The sequence below is a fragment of the Mycteria americana genome, chromosome 1 (assembly GCF_035582795.1).
Source record: "Mycteria americana isolate JAX WOST 10 ecotype Jacksonville Zoo and Gardens chromosome 1, USCA_MyAme_1.0, whole genome shotgun sequence".
In the NCBI taxonomy this organism is placed as follows: Eukaryota; Metazoa; Chordata; class Aves; order Ciconiiformes; family Ciconiidae; genus Mycteria; species Mycteria americana.
In genome coordinates, this window is record NC_134365.1 from 178936421 (window position 1) to 178957980 (window position 21560).

General features: G+C 36.1%; 1 protein-coding gene across 4 annotated transcripts in view; it reads right to left on the reverse strand.

Moving 5' to 3' along the window:
• DACH1 (dachshund family transcription factor 1) overlaps nt 1–21560 on the reverse strand; it is a 366962-nt gene that overhangs the window by 17658 nt on the left and 327744 nt on the right. For 3 of the 4 annotated variants that reach the window (XM_075527170.1, XM_075527159.1, XM_075527151.1), the window contains 2 exons: nt 19557–19700; nt 19020–19088 (listed from right to left, as the gene is read on the reverse strand). In XM_075527170.1, coding sequence (XP_075383285.1) covers nt 19020–19088; nt 19557–19700 — 213 coding nt within the window. Of the gene's footprint in view, nt 1–14963; nt 15031–19019; nt 19089–19556; nt 19701–21560 lie in introns of all 4 variants that reach the window. The other variant, XM_075527176.1, reaches the window with a different exon arrangement.

Sequence of the window (21560 nt, forward strand, 5' to 3'; positions counted from 1 at the left end):
AGATAAAGACATCTATCCCACAAATGTGTGAAGTGAAACATCTCCCTCCCACTGATATTGTTTGGGTACTTTATGGATAATTACATTGCCTCAACAGCTATTCCACAAGTTCCACACCTTCTTAATACACAGCAATCTCTATACTGCCATTATGGTATCAGCAAAGTTCCACTATATCTTATCAGTTGAAAAAATTATAGGATAATGTAGTAAAGAATATATGACTCTTCATACAATCTCAATAGCTTAAACCTCCTGTTTCGTTTATACAATGAGTGCTGTATCTTAAAGCATTCTTAAACAGCTCCTACTTTTCTATCTCTGCAGGGCTGGCTCTCTAAGGTGTTGCATGTCTAAAATTAATTCAAACACATTAATGTGTTTATAAACTTGTGCAAGGATTTAAGCATATGCAAGCGTATTGAAAATGAGTACAAATCCCATTGTGCTGTTTCATTGCGCAAATATAGTTTCTTTGTATTCTAAATCCCCAATCATTTCCCTACTTCAAGTATACTTTTATTATTTCAATAATATTGTACTTATCCTTGAAAAAAATGAAACTCCATTTCACAAATCTTACTAGGCACAGTGTTACCATTCTGTATAGAAGCTATTTTATTTTAACCATACTTTGCTATTCTTTCCCCACAGACACTATTTCCAACAATATTAAGTAGCTGATACATTACCTTGGGATTCTAGGTGGTCCCCTTTTTAAGTAATAGCCTTCACCTTTGTCCTCGAAAAACTAATCATCGTCCTCTTACACCTATTCTTTTTACAGAAATAGCTTTCTGCAAAGTACTTCATTTCTTTTCATCTCCTCACACTTCCATATTCAAATTTTGAACAAAACTTTAACACCGATTTTTTTTGCCGTATATTTAATACCGTATATTCTCATTCTGGATGTCTAGCTATTTTTGGATACTGTCTTGAAGTTGCTGATCACCGCAACCTGTCATTCAACTAGGTCCTCTGCCACTACCGTCCTTTGTAACTGTTACTGTCCTCAGTCTTACTCCAGGTTCAATCATTAAATGTCAGGCACTAACTCACAAACTGTTTTTCCTCAGCTGTTAGTCTACTAGAGTATAAACTAACCCCATATCACGTACAAAATCCTGCAGTATTTTAAATTTTAACTTTAACTTACGACATCAGCCTCTTTTTCTATACATAATATCTGTTCTATAAAAGCTGTTATGTATCACAGGTTGACAATAATAAAAAATACCAAAATGTTTACCTTGTCATCCCTACTTGTAAAATTAAAAAGAAAAATTATCACCAGTTAACATGAAATTGAAGCCATTTAAAAGCCCTTGAAAACTTTTGCTAGAGTGAATAGAGTTTCTCAAATTTTAAATGTTGCTGTAGTCAAAATGACACAGAATGTGCAATAATGTGTTTGTTTTTCGGATACTATAGGTCTGAAGAGATTTTTTTGTATACTTCAATTATAAAAACATTTAAAACATACAAACTTGTGCAATTTTTATTTTAATGAAGATGAGAAGTTCATTAACAAAGATAAATATTTCATTAGATGTTAAATAAAACAAAGAGATTTTTTGGCTTCTCTCAGCACAAAATTCCTTTGAAAGATTAATTAATACATGCAAATTATGCAAATTAGACCCATGCAAATATTTTATGAAGACAATTAAGGGAACCATTAATTACCGCTTTTTTTTGCTTCAGTGAGATTCATTCATTTAATTTTAATTTCACTTTAACTGTTTTGATGTATAATCTTGCAGCTAAGAACTTTATCTTTCCTAGTGGGTCACTTAAACTTATAAATTTCATCAAGTGAGCAGCAACAGAAATCTGTAAAGATATTCTCTGGGCTATGTTTAGTATCAAGAGAAATTTTTGACACAATGCACTCCTAGAAACTGCAAAACTGGAAGGGAATGTGAGCTCATTCTTGGACAAGGTTCAACTGCTGGAAAAGCAATTAATTTGCTTTGGCTGTGCTAATATAGGGGAATTAGAAAGTGTGACACAAGACAAATAGAAATAATTAGTTCTCCAAAATGATGTTCTCATTAATATGGTTTGAACAGTAGAAATAAAAAACATTATTGCGGCATGTCTGCATTCTGTCCCTAGCCACAGGAGGTAGAAAAATGCAAGATACAGCATTTTTTCACCTTTGTAGTTTGTATGATGGTGGCATTTATTTTTATTTTTTCTTGTAGGTTTTAAGAAAAGCAAATTGTGGACCTGATCCTGTTATCTAAAACCTATTGCACTTGCATAAAGCATGAGGGATCCCTAGGTTTCTTAACTGTTTTCTTCCTGTGAAAATATGAAGCTATAAATATAACTGACTAGGCTTTTCACAACAATACTCAAGTTCCTAAACTGAAACTTTGATTTCAATATTGTTCATTTAAATCATATTTTATGATATGCAATAGACAAGGTATAATATGTCTATTCTGTAGTTTAAGCTACTGTAGCAAAAGAGTGCTCTATCAAAAGAGTTTATGACATCCTCTCCAAATCTGGTAACATAAAAGAAGTTTTCTTTTTTCATAACGTGAATACACATGCATGCATTTGACAAAGTATATAGAGGCAGATTTTCAGTTGCTCTCATTCTTAACACTGATACCAGTACAAACCAGGTTTTCTACAAGCAGTGAAAATCACTAGCTGGCGCTCTTCACAAAAACAGGCTGATAGAAGGCTGTTAAGAATATTTGCTCACTTAAACTCTGAATTTCTTAGCTTGTTGCAGAATTAAAAGTAATGTAACATTATGTGGCCCCCTCAAAATATTAAACTTTTTTTTTCCCTTGTAGGTGATATGCCTTCCAGCTGTTTACCCAGTTCCAGCTGAAGGCACCTCCCTTCGAAAGTTTTGCTGTGTACAAATCTTTTATCTGGAATCAGATATTAAAGTGCAATGATTTGATTTAATTTATTTCTTCTTCAGGTGGCAAATCTACAGCATCTGATAGAAATTGAGATGTTCTCTTTAAATACAGCAAGGGGAGAGAAAATGTGGCCATGCTTAGTTTCACGTTTTTTGATAGATGATTACTACCATTAAGAAAATTCTGAAGTGCAATTACCACAGAGGTTTAGCAAAAATATACAAGAAAATTTCTAGAACTCACATTGTAATAATTCTGTATAAACAGAATCCTGTCTTCAAGGAAATTGTTGATAAGAGAAAATGTAATGAAGTACTTTAATTGAAGTTAAAACCTATGAAACTTTCCTATTCTTTGAATAGTCATTTATTCACTAACAACATGGATATATTTCCATGTTCCTAATTTGGTAAGAATGTGTCATTTAAACACATGGATGAATAAGCATAATACTTGCAAAATGCTGGGAAGTACCTTCTTCCTTACCATCAATTCTGTTGCCAGTCACCTTTTTTGCAAACTTTTATTAAATGTGGCTGTCTTTAATGATTTCTTTCTAGCCAAATCTTAGAACTAGCACCTCATACCCTGCCTCCTAGAGTTTTCTAGACTATCCTTTGATAAAAGGTTTTTGGTATTCACATACTGCTCTCCCTTCGTTAGGATCTTCTTATTCTCCATCCACATGGCTAATTTCTTTCTCATTTTTTTGGCTTCTCCCTCAACTTTCTGTTTTAGTTTCTCAGGGCTGCGATCTTCCTCCCATTGTCTCCCTCTCTGTGCTTCGTATCCGAGTAGTCTAAGCCACAAACAGAAATTCAGCCACCATATCCATGTTGACAATTGGCATAGCCCTTTGTACTCCAGGTCTATTCCCTTTTGTCTGACCTAAAACCTCAGCCTGCTTTTCTGATTCTCTCTGTGAATGTTTAGCTGCTATGACAATGTCAGGTTGGGAAAACAGAGCTGTTAATCGTTCACCCTTTCAGATTCCTCCTCCTCTTTCCCCCCTACTACTACTCTTGGTCACTATGAACCACTCTCTTCATCTTGGCTGGCAGTGAAGTTCAAAATCAAGGTATCCTGTTTGTTACTTCTAACTCTTCATTACAACATAGTGTCTAAATTTCTTCTCATAAAAAGCCTCTGCCCCTCATTGTCCTATCCCGCTCTCTAGCTGTAAATTCATATGCTCTTTCTCCTCATATCTTACCTACTAAAGCTTACTTCTGTCTGAGTTGTATAAACAAATTCATATGGCAAAAATACTTTCCTAGTCTGCTGCTTTGAATTGTCACTCCTTAATTCCTTCACTGGCTCTTCCCTTTTAACAACTGGAAACACAGTGCTTGAAAGGTTTTGCCTCACCCTTCACCTTGTGCGTTACTCCTTATCAAAATGCTTCAAATTGGAGTGATGCTTCCAAATAAGCATCCTCATAGGTTTTTTCCCTATTGTTCTCCACAGTTAAGATGACCCTCATGTTCACAAGACTAACTCATGACAATCCTTCAGGCTTGAAATCTGGATTTGTAGGTGAGTCTGACAGCAAGCCCTGAGATCAGGAATGGTACCTGAATCAGGAATGTGATCAGGAATACAGCTGCATGAACACATATAAATTCCCACATAAATTGAAGACGACATTTACCAGCACAGTCACTAACATCTCACAGTCGTCATCTCATCTCAAAAAATATTTGTGTAAGGCTTTAAGGGAAATGACATTACTTAGCTTTATTCCTTTACTAATTTTTGTTTACCTTGGTCATGAATGGGGCCAGTAATTTCAAGAATATGGTAGGGGGTATAGGTAGGGATGATCATATCAAAAGATTTAATGAATACTATTGCACCATTGCTGGCATAAGATGGCTTTACCTCATAGAAGAAATGCATTGAATAGTCTTCCACATAAATGACTGGCAATTCCTTTGCTTCTGGCTGTTGCTATAGCGTACTTGGGGACAGATTTGCGTTTGATGACTCAGGTTTAATGAAATGTTACATCTGCTTTGTGTTTTTGACCAAAACGTTGAAAGGAAAGCATGTACTAATGCATGCATGCTTAGTCTTCAGCTCCTGAAGTACAGAAAGCTGATACTGGTTTGTCTTCGCTTCCATAAGTAAAGTATAGCAGGTATTGAGCCTGTCTGTATATCAGGAAGCTGAAGAAAGAAATTCAATGGAGCTTTGGGGTTAGGAAGCTGGCAGAACCTACATAAATTAAATAATCCATTCCCTATTACTTTACTCTAGCTCCAAACCTTTTAAATGTCATTATGCAAGGAATTTTAACCAAACTGGTTATGTTTATGTAGAAATAACAGAATCTAGAGTTTATGTCAGGTCTTTTTTACAAAAGCTGAACACACAGGGTCAACTTGATATGTGAGGGGTAATCATATCAAATCAAGTAATAATCAAACAATGCTAGGCAACATATGTTGTTGTACTTTCAAAGCTGTGTCTAACAAAGAAATTACTTGAAAAGACTTACACCAGGTGCACTTTGTCATTACCCTGATATTCACAGAGGTTAGCCATCAGTCTGAGCAAGTGCAGAACAAGCACAGATAATGTGTTACATGTATTCTGTTAGCATGAAGTTTCGGGACATAAATCCTACCACCAATATTCAAGTGGGTAAATTCCATCTAGTTTTGCATGTCTATACAATGAGAGAGCATGAAGGAACATATAAAAGGGAGGGCAAAAACATGAAGAGCAGAATGAAAATTTTAATTCTTGCAAGATTTAAGTTCAGTCCCTGATCTACCACAGATTCTGACATATCCATGATCAAGCTCCTTAGCCCCTCTATGATATAAAGGTAATTGCTTTGTTCTGCATCACAGGAGTATTTCCTGATGTGAAGATTAAATCCATTAAAGATTGCAAAGCTGTTCAGATATTACAATGATAACATTTCTACTAGCTTTCCAGTTACTCCTGACATAGCTCAAGACAATTTATCCGAGATAGACCACAAGGCTGCAAACTGGAATCAGTAAAATAAATAAATAAATCTCTGTTTACTAAAACTTACATTCATGCAGAAACATTATAATAGATGAAGTATCCTCTGAAAATAAATAACAGCAATTTAAGAGACTATTTTTGGACTAGCTAATTTTGGTAGATTTACAAAATTAGTGTTTTCTCATGAATAATCTGTCCATAAACAGTTTCTCAGAACTATTATGCACAACCATGCTTTCCTTCAGCCTGATGCGTGATTTTGTTTTCTGTTTTGATATACATATTTACACTAGCAATTGAAAAGAATTATACACTCTTAATAAATGAATTCTGTGGAATGTCTGCTCAAGGCCAACTTTACTTCTTTAGCTATTTCTTCATATGATTACTCTTGCAAGCTTCACGGTGAAATTGAATATATATTTTTTTTAAAACTGTAAAAAAGAAAGCAGCTATGGAAAGATTTTAATATTGAATGTAGAGATAGAAGGCAAAGATGTTTCAAAGAACAGAGAAAGTACAAGAATACTCTAAGGCATATTAACAAAGTTCTGGGCTGACATAACCAGGGCCAGCTCTCTACTTGGCCAAAGGGCTGCTATCTGAGTCACATATGGTAAAAAATATCAGATCATTTTGAAAATCAGTGAGTTTGGGCTTCTTTAAAAAAAAAAAAAACCCAAAACCAACCACAACTTTTTTTCCACATCTCACATTTTCATATCTCAGTCAAATGCTATGTAAGATACAAGCTAGTCCACAGGTAACAGGAGAGCAAGATCTAGAGAAATTATCCCATGAATGTTTGTGTGTTTCCACTAAAAATGCTAGAAGAAGAGTGGCACAGACCTTCCCTTTGGAATTAATGTAGTAATAAATATATTTTTATTCAAAATATATAATAAACTATAAATTTCCATTTAATATAACCAAGGTCAAGAATGTAATATGTTCAACGGTGTTCTAAATGAGCAAAAAGGGCTTGATTCAACATCTAGTATGATTTGAGTCAGCCTTCCATATCCTGCATGGCTTCCAGCTGCTGCTCCAGAAAGGCCTGGATCTTCCATAGGCATGATTAACCCTATGCAGATATCTCAGATGCCCTGGAGCATCTCAAATGGCACTAGTCATCTACTTGTGGACAACTAAATCACGTTTTAAATAGTGTAAGAATTAATTAAGATAAGAATATCTTAACTTCTTTCTGAAAATCTCCTTTCAGAGTTTCAGACATGCAGGGATGAGATGGGAAATTGATGATGACCTTCCCTGGGAGATTAGCTCACATGGCTTGCTAAGAAATTTTCTTTTCTTCTTCAATGCAGGCAGTGGCTGACAGTCAAAAAGGGCCACTGAACAGGATGGCCACTGTTCATATTTAATGTTTTAAATCTTATTGAACTTGAAATTCAACACTTGAAATCTAATCTGGATTTGATGTTTCTTTTTACCTACTGTAGTAGGTAAAAAGAAGAAGCTGTAGTGTCTTTCAGGAAGGTGACAGGGATCTGCTTGTCAGATTTCCTCCTATGTGTGCTAAGTGGATAAAGTAACTTACTGGCTACTAGTTTGTACTAGTAGTTCTCTAAAGCACAGTACTTTTAGCAGAACTGAAAATTATTACTGTTATTTTGGTGTAAGAGTTGTCTCCCTCATGCTTCATATGACAAGTCACAACAAGGGAAGCGCAACTATAGGAAAAATCTCAAACCATTAAATATTTTGAGGTCTGTTGATGGTGAAGTTTTAATGATTTCATAGAAGAATGCAACACTAATATTGACAAATGAATTTCCTTTATAAGGGGATGATATACAAACATCAGGCATTTTTTAATCTCTATAGTAGTTTAAAAACCAAATGCCAAGAAAGAATCTTCTTTATGACACACATTACAGCTGACATGATGCCACTTTCCAGTGCTTGTCTAAGAAGTAGTAAACGTGGCTGAGGGAAAAAAAGAAAAGAAAAAAAGGGACAGCTAACTACACAGTGTAGAGGCAAACACTGATTAACAGCTTACAGTCAGCAGATCTAGCTCCCCAACCAACCTACAGAGGCACAGAATTATAGTTCAGTAGTGAATGAACTAGAAATCCACTTTGTTTATATCTGTTTCATGAGAGGCTATAGAATCGCCATTTCACTGAAATAATGTTGTTGTTGTTGTTTTAATCAATTTTTCATCCTGGTTTAAAAAATAAAGTCTTTTAGTTCTTTCTCTAGAAGGGAAAAAGTGATTTGTTTTTCAGCTGATGACACTATGCTAGAAATGTGTCTTTTACCAGCCTGTTCAGGTTTCAGTTACCTTCTGAGGGAGAAACACGAAGGGAACAGAGTACTTATGGGAAACATAAATAGGTAGGATGGTGGCTTGCAGTGCCCATCTTTCCCAGGTAGCAAGACGACTGGGGTGACCTCGGAAGTCTGTTAGGTAAGAATTCATCCATCCTATCCTTCCCTCTTTGAGTAATATGAACATGGAGGAGGGAGGGAGGAAGAGATGAACGAGAATGAAGCAAGTCCAAACAATTTTATATAAAGTCTTAATAGCCTTTTTGGTGCACAATGTGTTTTATTTAATATTCTTATTGTCCTGAATTTTCCCACTTGACTCTGTTCATGCTTAGTCATTAATTTTACACATAGTTGCTTTAAAAGTGCACTAAAGTACCATGTTGGAAGAAAGCCTCTGATTGATTAATCATTTATCTCAGTAGAAAAGCCATGAACATATTTGATTTCCAGCAGCTTCGTATATATACAGCTATAAAATGAGATGTAAATTGCAATAGATAGTAATTTCAAAGAAAATGTGAAAAAGTTTATGTAAGAGTACAAGTGTGGAATGAGGGGGCTCTATAAGAATATTTTGCAACATATACGTAACTGTTTATTAACTCTATGTCCTTCCTTTGCTTTTCGGGTGATAGATAACAGGATTATGTACCTTAAAGTTTAAAGGTGTAGCTAACAATGACCTATGAACACTATGAAACAATCGTCTATTTATAGGTTACTGCCTGCAATCAATACCACCTTCTGTTTAAGTTAATCAATGTTGTCTTTAATTGATTAGCTTGGGTTGAAAACCTGCCAAAGTGCTGGACTCCTGGGCAAGGGGATAGGGAACATACTTATTACTGTTTGGTTTCCATGCATTGTAAGATAATTTCAGTACTTATTCATGGTCAAGGAAATATGAAGCAAAATAAATCTTTATTGTATGTTTCCTCATTGTGTATTCAGATTTCAACAGTAAAAGACAGACAAACTAGCATGAGATGTCATAAAAGTCTAATGTACAACCTAGGTTTAAAATCTGAACTATACTAGCTTGTCTGCCAAACCAAAAAAATCAGTAAAACAAATGTCTTTAAAACTTGTGAGCTGGTGAAGCTAGTAAGGCTTATTCTTCTAAGGTGAAATAAAATAAAGTGTTTAAATTAGTGTACAGGGAGAGAGCCCAGCTCTTTCTAAAATGTATAAAAATTAGAGCACCTATTTTCAGAGATATACCTTCTGCAACAGTAATGAAATTCAAGGTGGTGCACACAGATTAATGTTGTTATTTATTATTATGTATATAATTTCATTGAAGTGCATAGCACTGTACGGATGAATAATAAGTGCATGACCCTGACATTAATACAAGGCGTTACACACTGCAGTCAAAAAGCAGCTGAAGTTTAAGGCACTAATCAGAAGGAAAATGAAGCATTATGTGTTACTGCAAATAGGAACAAGGTTTAACCAGCAAATATTTTAGGAAGACTGAGCAAAAATAAAATGGAATTGGGTGGACTAACCAAAGAGAGTTAGTAAAGCAGCTCCACTAAACGTCACTGAGGGTTAGACACTGAACTTCTAACAGTTTCCCCCCTTTAACACCACCACTAGATCTGAAAATATTTTTTTTTCTGAGCATAAGAAAGACAAAAGAGAAGAGTAGTGCAGAAAACACACTATCCTTCAGCTTCTAAAATTGAACAGTGCATGTGCATACGTTTTCACCAATGCATCAATTTGTTTGACAAACTCTGGCATGCAGAGAAGGATCAATAACAAGGCAGCAGACATCACTCCCTAGTGGGTCACTACAACAGCTCTGCTCCATTCTGTTGTCTTTTTCACACTTTTCTGGTAGCTCAGATCACTACTCTTACCTAGAGGTACTAGAATAACTCTAAGGATGGCAGCAACATTACAGAGACAGTCCTGTCTTATGTCTGCAGTCAACCAAAGCTGTAGAGACTGAAACCAGTTGTCTTACTGAACTTCAGAAAACTTAAGAATGGAAAACTTAAGGAAGAAACCTGATAATCAGACAGGAAAAAAGAAAAATGCAAAATCTATCTGTCAGATTGCTGAAAGTCACACTCTCACAAGACACGGTATTTCACAAACATAGACAGACCTTCTTACTCTTTGATGACTCCTACACTGAAAAAAGACTTTTTCTTGACAAATTAAATGGAAAATATTAGGTTCCTTTTTTTTTTTTTTTAAATCTGGCCTAATGGAATAACAGGCTCAGTGGCCTAAAAATCACAGAAAAGTAGTTCATTTCCAAAAAAAAAGCAGTCCACTGTTTTGTCATTGCTGCTTCACAGAACCTTTATATATTTCTATGGGTCTAGAATAGTCAGCTGTTAGTTTCCATAAACAGCCTAGCTAAGTAGCAGATGTTTCCTTGGGCAGTTATTCAATATATCTAGAAAAAAAAAATCTCTTTGCCTTCCAGGCTTCTGACAGCTTTGTTTCCAGCTCCTGACTTCTTTTCCCTGCTGAAATGTTCAACCTTTATAGCAGGCCTGCACAACAGGTGGGCCGTGGGTCTCTTGCAGCTTGAAAAACCATTTGTTTGGCCCATCAGCTGCTGAGAAGCATCATGTACTGTTTGATTTGCCCAGCTGCCAAGAGGCAGCAACAAGATGTCCAGCAGAAAATGCGTATCTCCTAGCTTGTCACTGATCCCTCAGAATGCATGTATCTCCTAGTCAGCCACCTGGTCAACCAGCAGACACATAGCTCCAGATCACACACACACATTGCCTCACAGCTCAAAGAAGTGGCGTAATAAGAAAGACTTGGGATATTCAGAAATAATATTTGGCCGGGGGTGGGGGTGGGGGTGTTGAAACAGAGGTGGAAGGAAAATGGGAAGTAACAATACAAAGTAAGCTGAAACAGTGTTGAAATGGGTCGGCAGAGAAGAAGGAATGTCACATGGGAAAGTGAAAACGTATTTTCATTCTGAAAATGACCTGATAAATCCATTTGAGAATCCTGGCCCTATACTAACCCCAAGCACCTTTCTGCTAGAAGTCCCATGCAATAATAAATGAGTAACAACAAATCCATAGTACTTACTAAGCGGCAATAACAATGGAATAACTCATGAGCAAGTATCAATTGAATCAAAATGCAGAATTTATTAGTTTATATATATATATATAACATATATATATAAAACATATATATATAAAACATATATAGATAACATTTCTAAGATGTTTTAATGGGAAAAAAAGCAAGAAAAAACTTGGTAAAATGTATAAAGAATCAGGTGTTTTTCTTTTCTTGGGTTTAGTCGATTAATACTGTAGAGAATATATGACCATTGGTTTACATGGCATTATACAGATGGATGACCTCATCTTTGAGGAGCTATGGGAGCAAATGGAATTGCTTTTGAGTAAGAGGAAGGGGGACACAGAGAGGAACAGACAGAAATGCAAAGGTAGGAGACAGAAGCCCTGGGAGAAAGATGCAATTATTGAAGCAGCTCTACAGAAGGATAATGGATAAAAGAAATGGACTTGATGCTGGTCATCACACTCAATATCACGGGCAAAATAAATGAAGGAAAGACTAAAGAAAAGATGTTTTAGTTAAATGTGCTGCAAAGAGAACTGATGTCCCCAGAAAAGAAATAGATGTCCTGTCATTTGAGGATATTGAAAACTATTTTTAAAAAATCATTAGTTAATTTGAGAGTAGTCTTGCACTGGAAATTTGTCCTATCTACAATTAGCAGCCAACAGTAATCTTCTCTAAGTCTACAAATATAAACTCATGTAAAACTCAAGATTTAGAGAAATTAGGACAAGAAGTCTGATGCAGTTGTAATTGGAAATAAAGACAGAAAATGTGACTGGGGGAGTGACTGAGACTGGACAGAAACACAGAAACCAGGGCACTGGAAGACACTGTGAAAGGGAGCTAGTAATAAGAAATGGTTGGCTGACAGTAACTGAGACTGAAGTTGGGGTCCGAGTGATTTGGACTGAATAGACAAGAACAGCACCCAGTGGTTGAGAATAGAAAGAAAGATGGAGGACAGAACACAGACTGGGCAAGTAAGTCAGGTAAAGTCATCTGAAGTCTCTTAGAGGGAGAAATCTTGACAAGTAACTGGATATGCAGCATATGGATAGAGTATTATAAGCCAATATCTGGAGACATCTGGATCTTGATTAACAAGGATATTAGGTGTAAGAAGTTAAAATTAGAGTCTGGAATTATGACTGGATATAAATAGAAACTTGTATTGAAAGGTGAGACAAAAAAGATGCAAGAAAGAGATTATAAAATTTGGAAATGGATATTAGGACTGATACAAAGGCCAGAGATGAGGAAGAAACAAGAATAAGAAAGCTTGATGGAGATACTGTTAGAAGTGATACAGGTTGCAAGAAAAATGTAAGGAAGATTCTGTGTCTAAGAGCATGAAATATATCCCAGGATTGTCTGTCTTTATCTCAACAACTATCTGTAAAACCCCCATGGCAAAATGGTCATTCCTTAGACCACACTGCTCATAATAAGGTATTACAGTTTATCAGTTACTTTGTTAGCTTTATCACTGTGAATCTAAAGATTGAAGTCCATGAGGTTGTCAAATGTCATCTCACAGTGAAACTTCTGACTTTGTAGTTTACTTGTTAAAAAGAAAACCCTATGAAATGGTTACCTAGGACATTATTCATATGGTGAAGCAAAACACTCAACTGTTAGGAAATGCCAAAATTAAGATTTAACATATGAAAGAAATTGAGATAATCATTCACACCTCTTCTGTAAAGCACGATGTCTAATGATGGAAGTATTATATATAAACCACGTATTATATAAAGCATGAGAACACAGACTGAGCACTGAAGATAAAGAAAATATTGGATAGATATCCATTTATTCAACTACATCCTTGGCCCCTGCACTGAATGAGACAGGGTACTGTGAAAAATACAGTATCTAATCATATAATTAAAGATTATATCATGATGCATACACAAAGACAGTTGAACAAAGGTGCGGAAGACAACCTTAATTCTACCATTTCCTAATTTTGGAATGCTTGACTTTACAGCCTTGATAATGGCCTTTTCCAATAAAGTTTTTAATCTCATAAGAAATATCATCACACATTTCCACATGCTTTTGTCCAAGATTTATACATCAGAAATGGAACCGTGCGCACAAGCTTCACAGAACCACCAAAAGGTCCTTTTCAATGTGGAAGTCCTTGAGATAGCTATCTTTCAAACACAAATATAGCAAGAAAGAAACAAGGACTATCGTTTGCTGAGATTATTACACTGATTTTGCTTGTTGAAAAATAGATTAAACAAGTTTCAAACCAAGACAGAAAACAATTTAGGTTAGGCAATTCAGGCAAATGACTGAAGCTATGTGTAAGCAATTTTTATTAATGTGGAGGGCAGCTGCAGGGCAGCTTTCCCCTAGGACTTAGGCACCAAAATACACACACTAGGTTCTTGGTATGGGCAAAGTTAAATCATAATTTCTTTCTCACTCTTCCTCAGTAGCCTTCAAAGGCCTTATAAGTAACTTCATACAGGACTATGCAGTCAGTGTGCTGAGTTGCAGTTGCTTTCTTTTGCTATCCCTGGATCTGCTCAACATCTCAATTTCCTGCCTTGTCCTTTCTGGGAGGGAAAAAGACAGATGGCCCTGGAAGCTTTTATGTGCATGGTAGCTGAGTGGCTCTTTTCCTCACATCAGGAAAGCATAGTCTGAGGCCACTTAGCGTTACACTTAACTGCGCTGTTAATACAAGCCTACAGAAGAGGTGGAGAACTAGAAAAAGGCGAGAAGAAACAGTCGGTGGGAAAGGGCTTAGAAAGCTTAAGTTCAATTTGCTAAGGGACAGGGAGGGTAAGATAACAGACTCATTTGGAGAAAGGCTGATAATGTGCTAGAAGAAAAAAAATATTTGCAGCAGAATAAGGAATTGAGGTATGAAAATTTGATTGATGGACAAAAGGAACAAAATTTGTGCTAGAGGAGAATGCACAGTTAAGGAAAAATTGACTGAAAGAGTGGAGGACAGGAAAACTTTGAGGACAGGCAAAGTGCAAAGGGTCTTTTGGAACACAAACAGACATTTGGGGGAAAAAAAAAAAGACAGGCGTGAGAATTCATGGGAACTGAACAGGGTGAGAAGGTTGTTAGCAGAAAATGATGGAGCTGGTTTCAGAAGCAGCCGGAATGATGGCATGTAGAAGTTGGAAATTAATCGGAAGAAAGTTGAAAAGGTACAGGCTGAGGCAATTGCTAGAAAATAGGAAAGAAATGGAGAAAGCAAACAAAATAGCAGCCTGAGAGAGAGAAAAATTGGTTAAGCTTCCTGTTCTTATCAGGATAGCTTTGGGAGAAAAGTACAAAAAAATTTGGGAGTGATTTGGGAAAAGGAAGGCATGACAGGGACACCATATGAAAAGAATGGTCAATGGGGAAGACAGTGCAGATGTAGAACATTTTTAGAGGAGTTTAGATAATGCGTAAAGGGAATGGTGTTTAAATTGAATGAAGATGAATGTACAGGACTTGGGAGGGAAACTACTGGGAGACAGAAAATTAGGAATGTGGGATTTATAGAGGAAAAGAAAAATTAATAATGTAGGCAGACAAATACATGGTAAGTTAACCAGATGGGGAAGAAAAAGTCAATGGAAATAAGAAAGTAAGAGCAGCAGTAAATGTCATTGTTCTAGTGCTTAGTAAGAGGTCTGGTAACAAAACAGTATATAAAAGTCAAACATTATCTTTGTATGGTACCTTTTTGTGTGGGATGAGGGGGTCTTGGGAAACCGGATTGGGAGCTAGGCATAGGCATCTAGTGAACCTACAATATGTATGGAGAAGAGGATAATCTGCTTTATTATTATTTTAAACAGAAGCAAGAAAGAAAACATTTAAAACCAGTGTCTACACCAGTTCCTAATAACTTAGTATCTGTTTGTAGCTGTTAAAAAATATGAGACCCATAATTGGGTTATTTATTATGGTTAGCATTTTATGGATATGTCAGCAAACTGTTATCTACCCAGTATGTAAAAAAAACCCAAACCCAACCCTAAAATATCTTGTATTGCTTCTTTTTATAGTCTCATATTCAGATTTCTTTTTATTACCTCTCCCAGTTTACAAAAGACTTTACAAAAGAACTAAAAGTGAATCTGAATGAGTGCTACATGATGAAAAATAGAAAAGAACATACCTCCCTTATTGACAAATGCAATTACCTTTTACACTTAAATTAGTCCTATTCCTTACGCACAAAAGTGATAGTTAAAAATATCAACATTAAATATAACTTCAAGTTGACAAGTATCCTTTTATTTAGAATAAATAGTGGATAAAATATTTAATTTAATTATGATTTGCTTGTGTAATATTTTCTTAAATGCTGAAATTACACTTGGTATTTCAGCTGCAGCTGAAAATAGAATCCCCACAGAGTGCTGCAGCTTTCCTACTTTTGTTTGCTTAGTTATAGAACTGCATAGCATGCTTAATACAGTAAGTTGAAAGAAAATTAATGATTGTGGATAAAGAGACTATTACCCCAGACATGCTTTGATACCGAGATACAGATATATTTTTGAGAGGAATAAGAAAGGCATAAGTATTTCCCTAGTAAGTACTTTTTCCCAGAACCTGAAACATGAAAGAGATAGTATTATATTCTTTATTATGGAATATATTGTACATTCTATATAATATTTTTTCTATAGTGCATACTAGAGTATACAAAATATCATTTACAGATAAAATGTAAGCACATAACTGAAATTTTGCAAAATTGGAAAGACATGGTCTTTGTTGCCCTGATGACGATTCAAAAAAGTGTTGGGAAAATCCCAGTTTCACCCATTGGAAAGCTTTTGTAGAGTTTTGCAGCTAAGTTCTCCACGGAGCCCATCTGTACTGAGCATGCTTTATCCCGGTGCTGCAGGAATGAAGCAGTTCTTCCCCTGCAACTCTCTCTCCTCATTCCTGCAAACAATTGCCACGCTAAATATTGAGATAGGAAGAGAGAAATTGTCTTTGCTTTTCTCTCAGTGCTTCTCCCCCTGATATCCAGACAGATGCAGAAGAAGAAACAGAATGTGTACTGAAAGCAGTAGGGAACGTGAACTCGATGGGGAGGAGAGCAGAAGCACAGGATACAGATGGAGATGTGGTACCAAACAGAAAAGGCTGGTAACGGGGAATGTCAATGCATCATGGACTCTAGAAATGGCTGGACAAGGGGAGGAGGCAACAGGAAGGGTCAGACAGAGACAGGGGGCTGGGGGTCAGGGAGAAGAGAAAGAGCTTGTTATTAAAGAAATAATAAGGGTGGCATGAAACTGAGTTCAGAAGAGAACGCTGGAAGAATGTCAAGTTAGGAAAAAAGAAACACAATGTAATGTAGAGCCAGGAAAGAGTGAGATTAGCCATTGACAAAAGCTGGAATTGGAGTGAGGAGGAAGAAACTAGGAGGAGCTGGACACAGAGATACAGGAGTAACAGGGATACGTGCTAAGGGGGACACAGAGAAAAGGGAGTTTATGGTGAAAAGGAATCCGCCTTCCAATATTGGAAGTGAACACAAAGAATCCTGACACTTAGCATTACTCGTCTGCCATTAACTATTTCTTGAACTATTTCTGAAACCTGTCAGCCTATAATAGCTGATCCACAATGACAATAAGCTCCTACAGTTACATTTGTGTTGTAGGGGTACTTATTGTGGTAGATCTAAAAGTTCTGAACTGTTGTATGACAATTATGCTGAATATATTAAATGATAAGAAATTGCAACTCTATTTCTTGCTTCTTTTTTCCTTTTCCTTAGAAAACCCCTATTTTAATTATATGTTAAGACTGCAAAGTAGAGACAGGAAATGTCAGAATTAAGGTTGCCTTTGCAATGTGATCCAATATCACGATCAGAATATATTATGGTCCAGTCTTTAATTAAATAATCATCTGTGGGTTGGTTTTTTTTTTCCTTGCATCACCTTGGACAGATGAATCAAGGAAAGGTCATCATTACTGAGAATGTTGCTTGTAAGTCCTTGATTTCATTTGTTGCAGAAATGGAAATATATGAACTGAGCATAAGTAGGCAGAGGATAGCTGGAAAAGAATGGATAATCACAGTTAAAAAGCTGAAGTGCTGTTCCTGTGTACTCTGGGATAAATCCTTTAGAATACATACTTCCAAAATACTCAGTAATTATGTGTTGCTGATTTTACAAATATCCAGCTTGGTATCTTGGCCCATAAATGAAACTTAATTCAACAGGAACAGTGATTTTAAAAACACTGAATACATTTGCCAAAAAGGCAAAGTATACTGAAAAAATAGGTCCTAGCTACTCGAAAGTTAAGCAATTTGTCACCCTAATCTTTCTGTGACTCTATTTCCCAGCTTTCAAATGGGAATACTCCAAACTTCACTTCCTCATGGGAATGCTCTGAAGATAAAGTAATTAATGTCTGCAAACAGCTCAGATACTGCAGTGACTAGGGTAATAGAATGGCCTCCCAAGAAATTAGAAGTCTGTCTTTGCACCAAACAAAGTAACGAAATGACTGGATTATAACAAAATCACATAATGACTGAATTCTTACTAAATGAATTACGTGAAATGGTACTTTGAATATGGCATACATTTTATGGGAAGGAAAGTAGGATTCTGGAATAACAAACCTCGTAACATGTACCCACTTCCCAGGCAACGTTTAATCTGGCATACTCCAACTTCTGAGTTATTGACTTTGCAGATATAACTTGCTTTTTAAATCTAAATGTTTTTGTTTATATACATGTGTTTGTCCTACGTAAGAACTTATTGCCCCTTTTGTATTTGTTTATATGCTCAATACATTAAAAGCTTGTTGACTTTTTATTCTGTTCTTACAGCCTCCTTGTGGCACACCAGTTACAACTCTTTAGGAGTTAGAAAAAGTGATTAAATAACACACAGAAGATGTCAAATGATACTGTTAAGATGATTGACTTCAAAATGTAAAATAAAGGCAATTGAGAGTGATTACTGGAGCTAATCATTTTAGGCTTGCCTCTGAAAAATGCACCTTCATTTACAATTGAAAACAAATGCTCTTTTTACTGTTTAGTATTCATGTAGGTAGATTTAGCCTGTTGACTAGAGAAGACAGTATAACATAAATACTATCTTAAAAATTTGCTCTTTACTAATATCTTGGTGTTTGCAATATATATATAGATTTAGATTCACAGGGGAAGTAATATGGCTCTCTTTAGTATTTCATTTATAAATTTACTCAGCAGATTTGTTTTATTAAAATGTAAATAATGGGATATGGTAAATGAAAAATCCAAGAAGGGAATAAACAGATTATTTATCGTTAATGCTCAGAGTAGCTTATTGAAACACACCTTTCAGCAACTGCCACTGAATATTAGCTATGAAATTCTCATCATGCCTTGAATGTTACCCATTAGGTTTAGCCATTCATATAGTTAAAAGGCTCAAAATGTTTCGAATACACCTTTAAATCTAACTATACATATTCACAAAAACTGCATTCAACATGTCTGAGATTCAACCCAATATTGCTTCGAATTAATTATTCTTCTTTAATTGCACTTCATAAACAGAAATTACCTATTAATTTAAAGAAAATCTATCAGCACAGAATGTATTCTCTCTTATAAACAAGCAAGATGAACTTGACCTTGTTTGAACTTGTTTTGATGTGGCCCAGATGGTAGGCTACATGCTTGAATAGCAGTCTAAAGCTGAGGAAAAACTCATATAGCAAGATCTAGATTTATAGCCTTTTGCAAATTCCTACCTTGTATTGTCCTTTCAGCATCTGTTCTGCCCCCGCTGCGGTCAGCTTCTATCTCTGGGGTCAGAGAGTCTAGAAACATAGAAAGGTAAGACTGACACATATTTCATTTGATTCTTATAGCCCTTTTTACAACCTGTTACTCCAATGCTGAATTACAATACAATCAACCTTTGTCAGTTTTTTTAATGTTGAACAATGACTGGAGGCTAGGACAATTTTTTGTTAGACTAGGAAGATTAATGAGCAATAGATTTTTCAAGCATAAAGGGGGGGAGAAAAAGAAGAAGAAAAAAAAATTGACTTCTCAAGCTAATGATATAAAATTGTCCTAGTTTGGACATTCTCTCCAGTAAGTTTATTTGCACATACTATATAAAGTAACAAAACAATAAAGAGAGAGGCATCACTTGAATTAAGGAAAGAAAAGAGATTTTCTTTTTTTTCCCTCCCATCATGTTATAAATTTTCAATACAACAAGCTTCTTTTGGCACTTAAATTGAAAGTTAATGACACAGAGGCAAAAATTGGTTCCTTACCATTTAGGACCCTGAGACTATCTGTTGAAGCTGCCTGTTTCAGTGTCTGTTCTGCTTGCTCCCGTCGTTTAGTCTCAAATTCAAGTGCTTCCTGCAATTTCCTCTTTGCCTTCTTTTCCTTCTTTAGCCTTTTCTGAATTATTGCTAGGAAAAAAGAAAATCAGTGTACTCAAATTGGGATCTGAAACCTGGCTACATGATTACCTATTAAGAGTCCCGAGAAACGCTACAACTGCAACAGTTCATGTAAATTGATTAATTATACAATACCAATTTAAATTACTCAAAATTTGCTGGAATCACACTGGGCTATTCTAAGAGCTACTGTTCTTTACCATGGTATTGAAAACTGCAGGTGAAATTCAGCTATAGCATTTTTTTTTTTATAAACAGATGAGAATCTGTGAATGTCGAAATAAGAAAACCTTGGAACCGGCAATGAAATGTACTTTTTTGCGTCATCTGACGTAGATATGCCTCCGTCTCTGGAGGTGGGGTGTTTTTTCGGGATTAAGTCCACCATTTGGTTATTGCCCATAGCACACAGTTAGCATACACACAGCGATGAAGTTCTCGCCTGCCTGCCTGCCTGCAGCTTCTCTCCCACAAGAGGGGGCTCCGGCTGCTTGGGTGCCCGGGCTGCAGGAGGAGCTCAGCCCCCACCCTGCTGTGGTCCTCATTCCTTAGGGAAAGGCCCTGAGCTTTCTCACCCCCCTCCAAGCTGCTGCCTCCTGCAAGCCATCCGACCTCTTGGTGCCTGGTCTCTTCCCCATATTTTTTCTTATCCACATTTCCCTTCGTCTTTCCCTTTTCTCTATCTTGCTCTCTGTCGGCTCCTGTCCCATCAGCCAACTAACCTTGAAGAACTCACAGCAAATCCTTTACGGTGCTGGATCCCCCAGCCAAGTAAATATTACTTTGCTTTGTCAAATGTGAGGGAAAATATTAGGAAAGGAAGGAGTATTTTAAAATTAAGCATTAGAAGGTCCTAATTTAGAAAAATGTTTTCCTTCTATATCTTCAGTTCAAATTTTACAAGGAAAAGGATTGCAAGATCAGGGTGAAACTTCATCACAATTTTGTCTTCTATGTTACCAGCGGCTTACAACCACAAAAGTAAGAGTCGCATGACCCCTAACTGAAGGAACATATCACAGTTATGTTCCTGATGGAAAAGGATAATATGAACCAATTTTTGTACTCGATAGAAGCCAAAGTGAGTCTCTAAAGAAATCATGTAAAGTTGTAGAGCATATCATTATCTCCCCCACCACACCCCAACCCTTTTTACATAGCACATTTAGGGTTTTCAGGGATGTGCATGTAAGAAGCTTATTTCTCATAAGATCTTCCTGGATAACCCTTTCCTGGAAAGTCTGTTATTTTGATACTAACTAAAAAATTGCCTACTGAACTACTCACTAAAGAATTCTTTACACACACTAAAATAATTATCCTTACCAAAATCAGATACTAGGTGATATCGGGTTTGGCTGCCAAGATCTATATAGTCCTGTATCTCACTCCAAAGTAACCTCTAGTACATGCCTAGGGATGAATGCTGGAAAAGGTAAAAATATACTTCCACCAGTTCATACTCCCCAGTTCCAGTAGTCTGTGATGGTGGTTATCTTTCACAAAATGCAAATAATGAAACTTTTAACGGGAACTGTCATTGTTATTACTATTTAATTTATATGCTAAGAATAACCACTTTTTGGGTGATCTTGGATATTTTGTCTTGCTATACAGAACTGTTCAGACACAAAATGAATATAAGCACATACCCTGTAGTCAGAATAGCTACATAATTTACATCCAAGACTTTGGAATTTTGGTTCTTTCTCATTTCGTATAGTACCAACTACTTTACAGGCTAATTAGCTTATACTATCAAAGAACATCTAGTATCTATAGAAAGGCTAAACTAAATACATTTTGAATCATTGCACGGTTTTAATGTTTTCATTATAAGTACTTTGAAAGTGATTGCAATAAATGAGA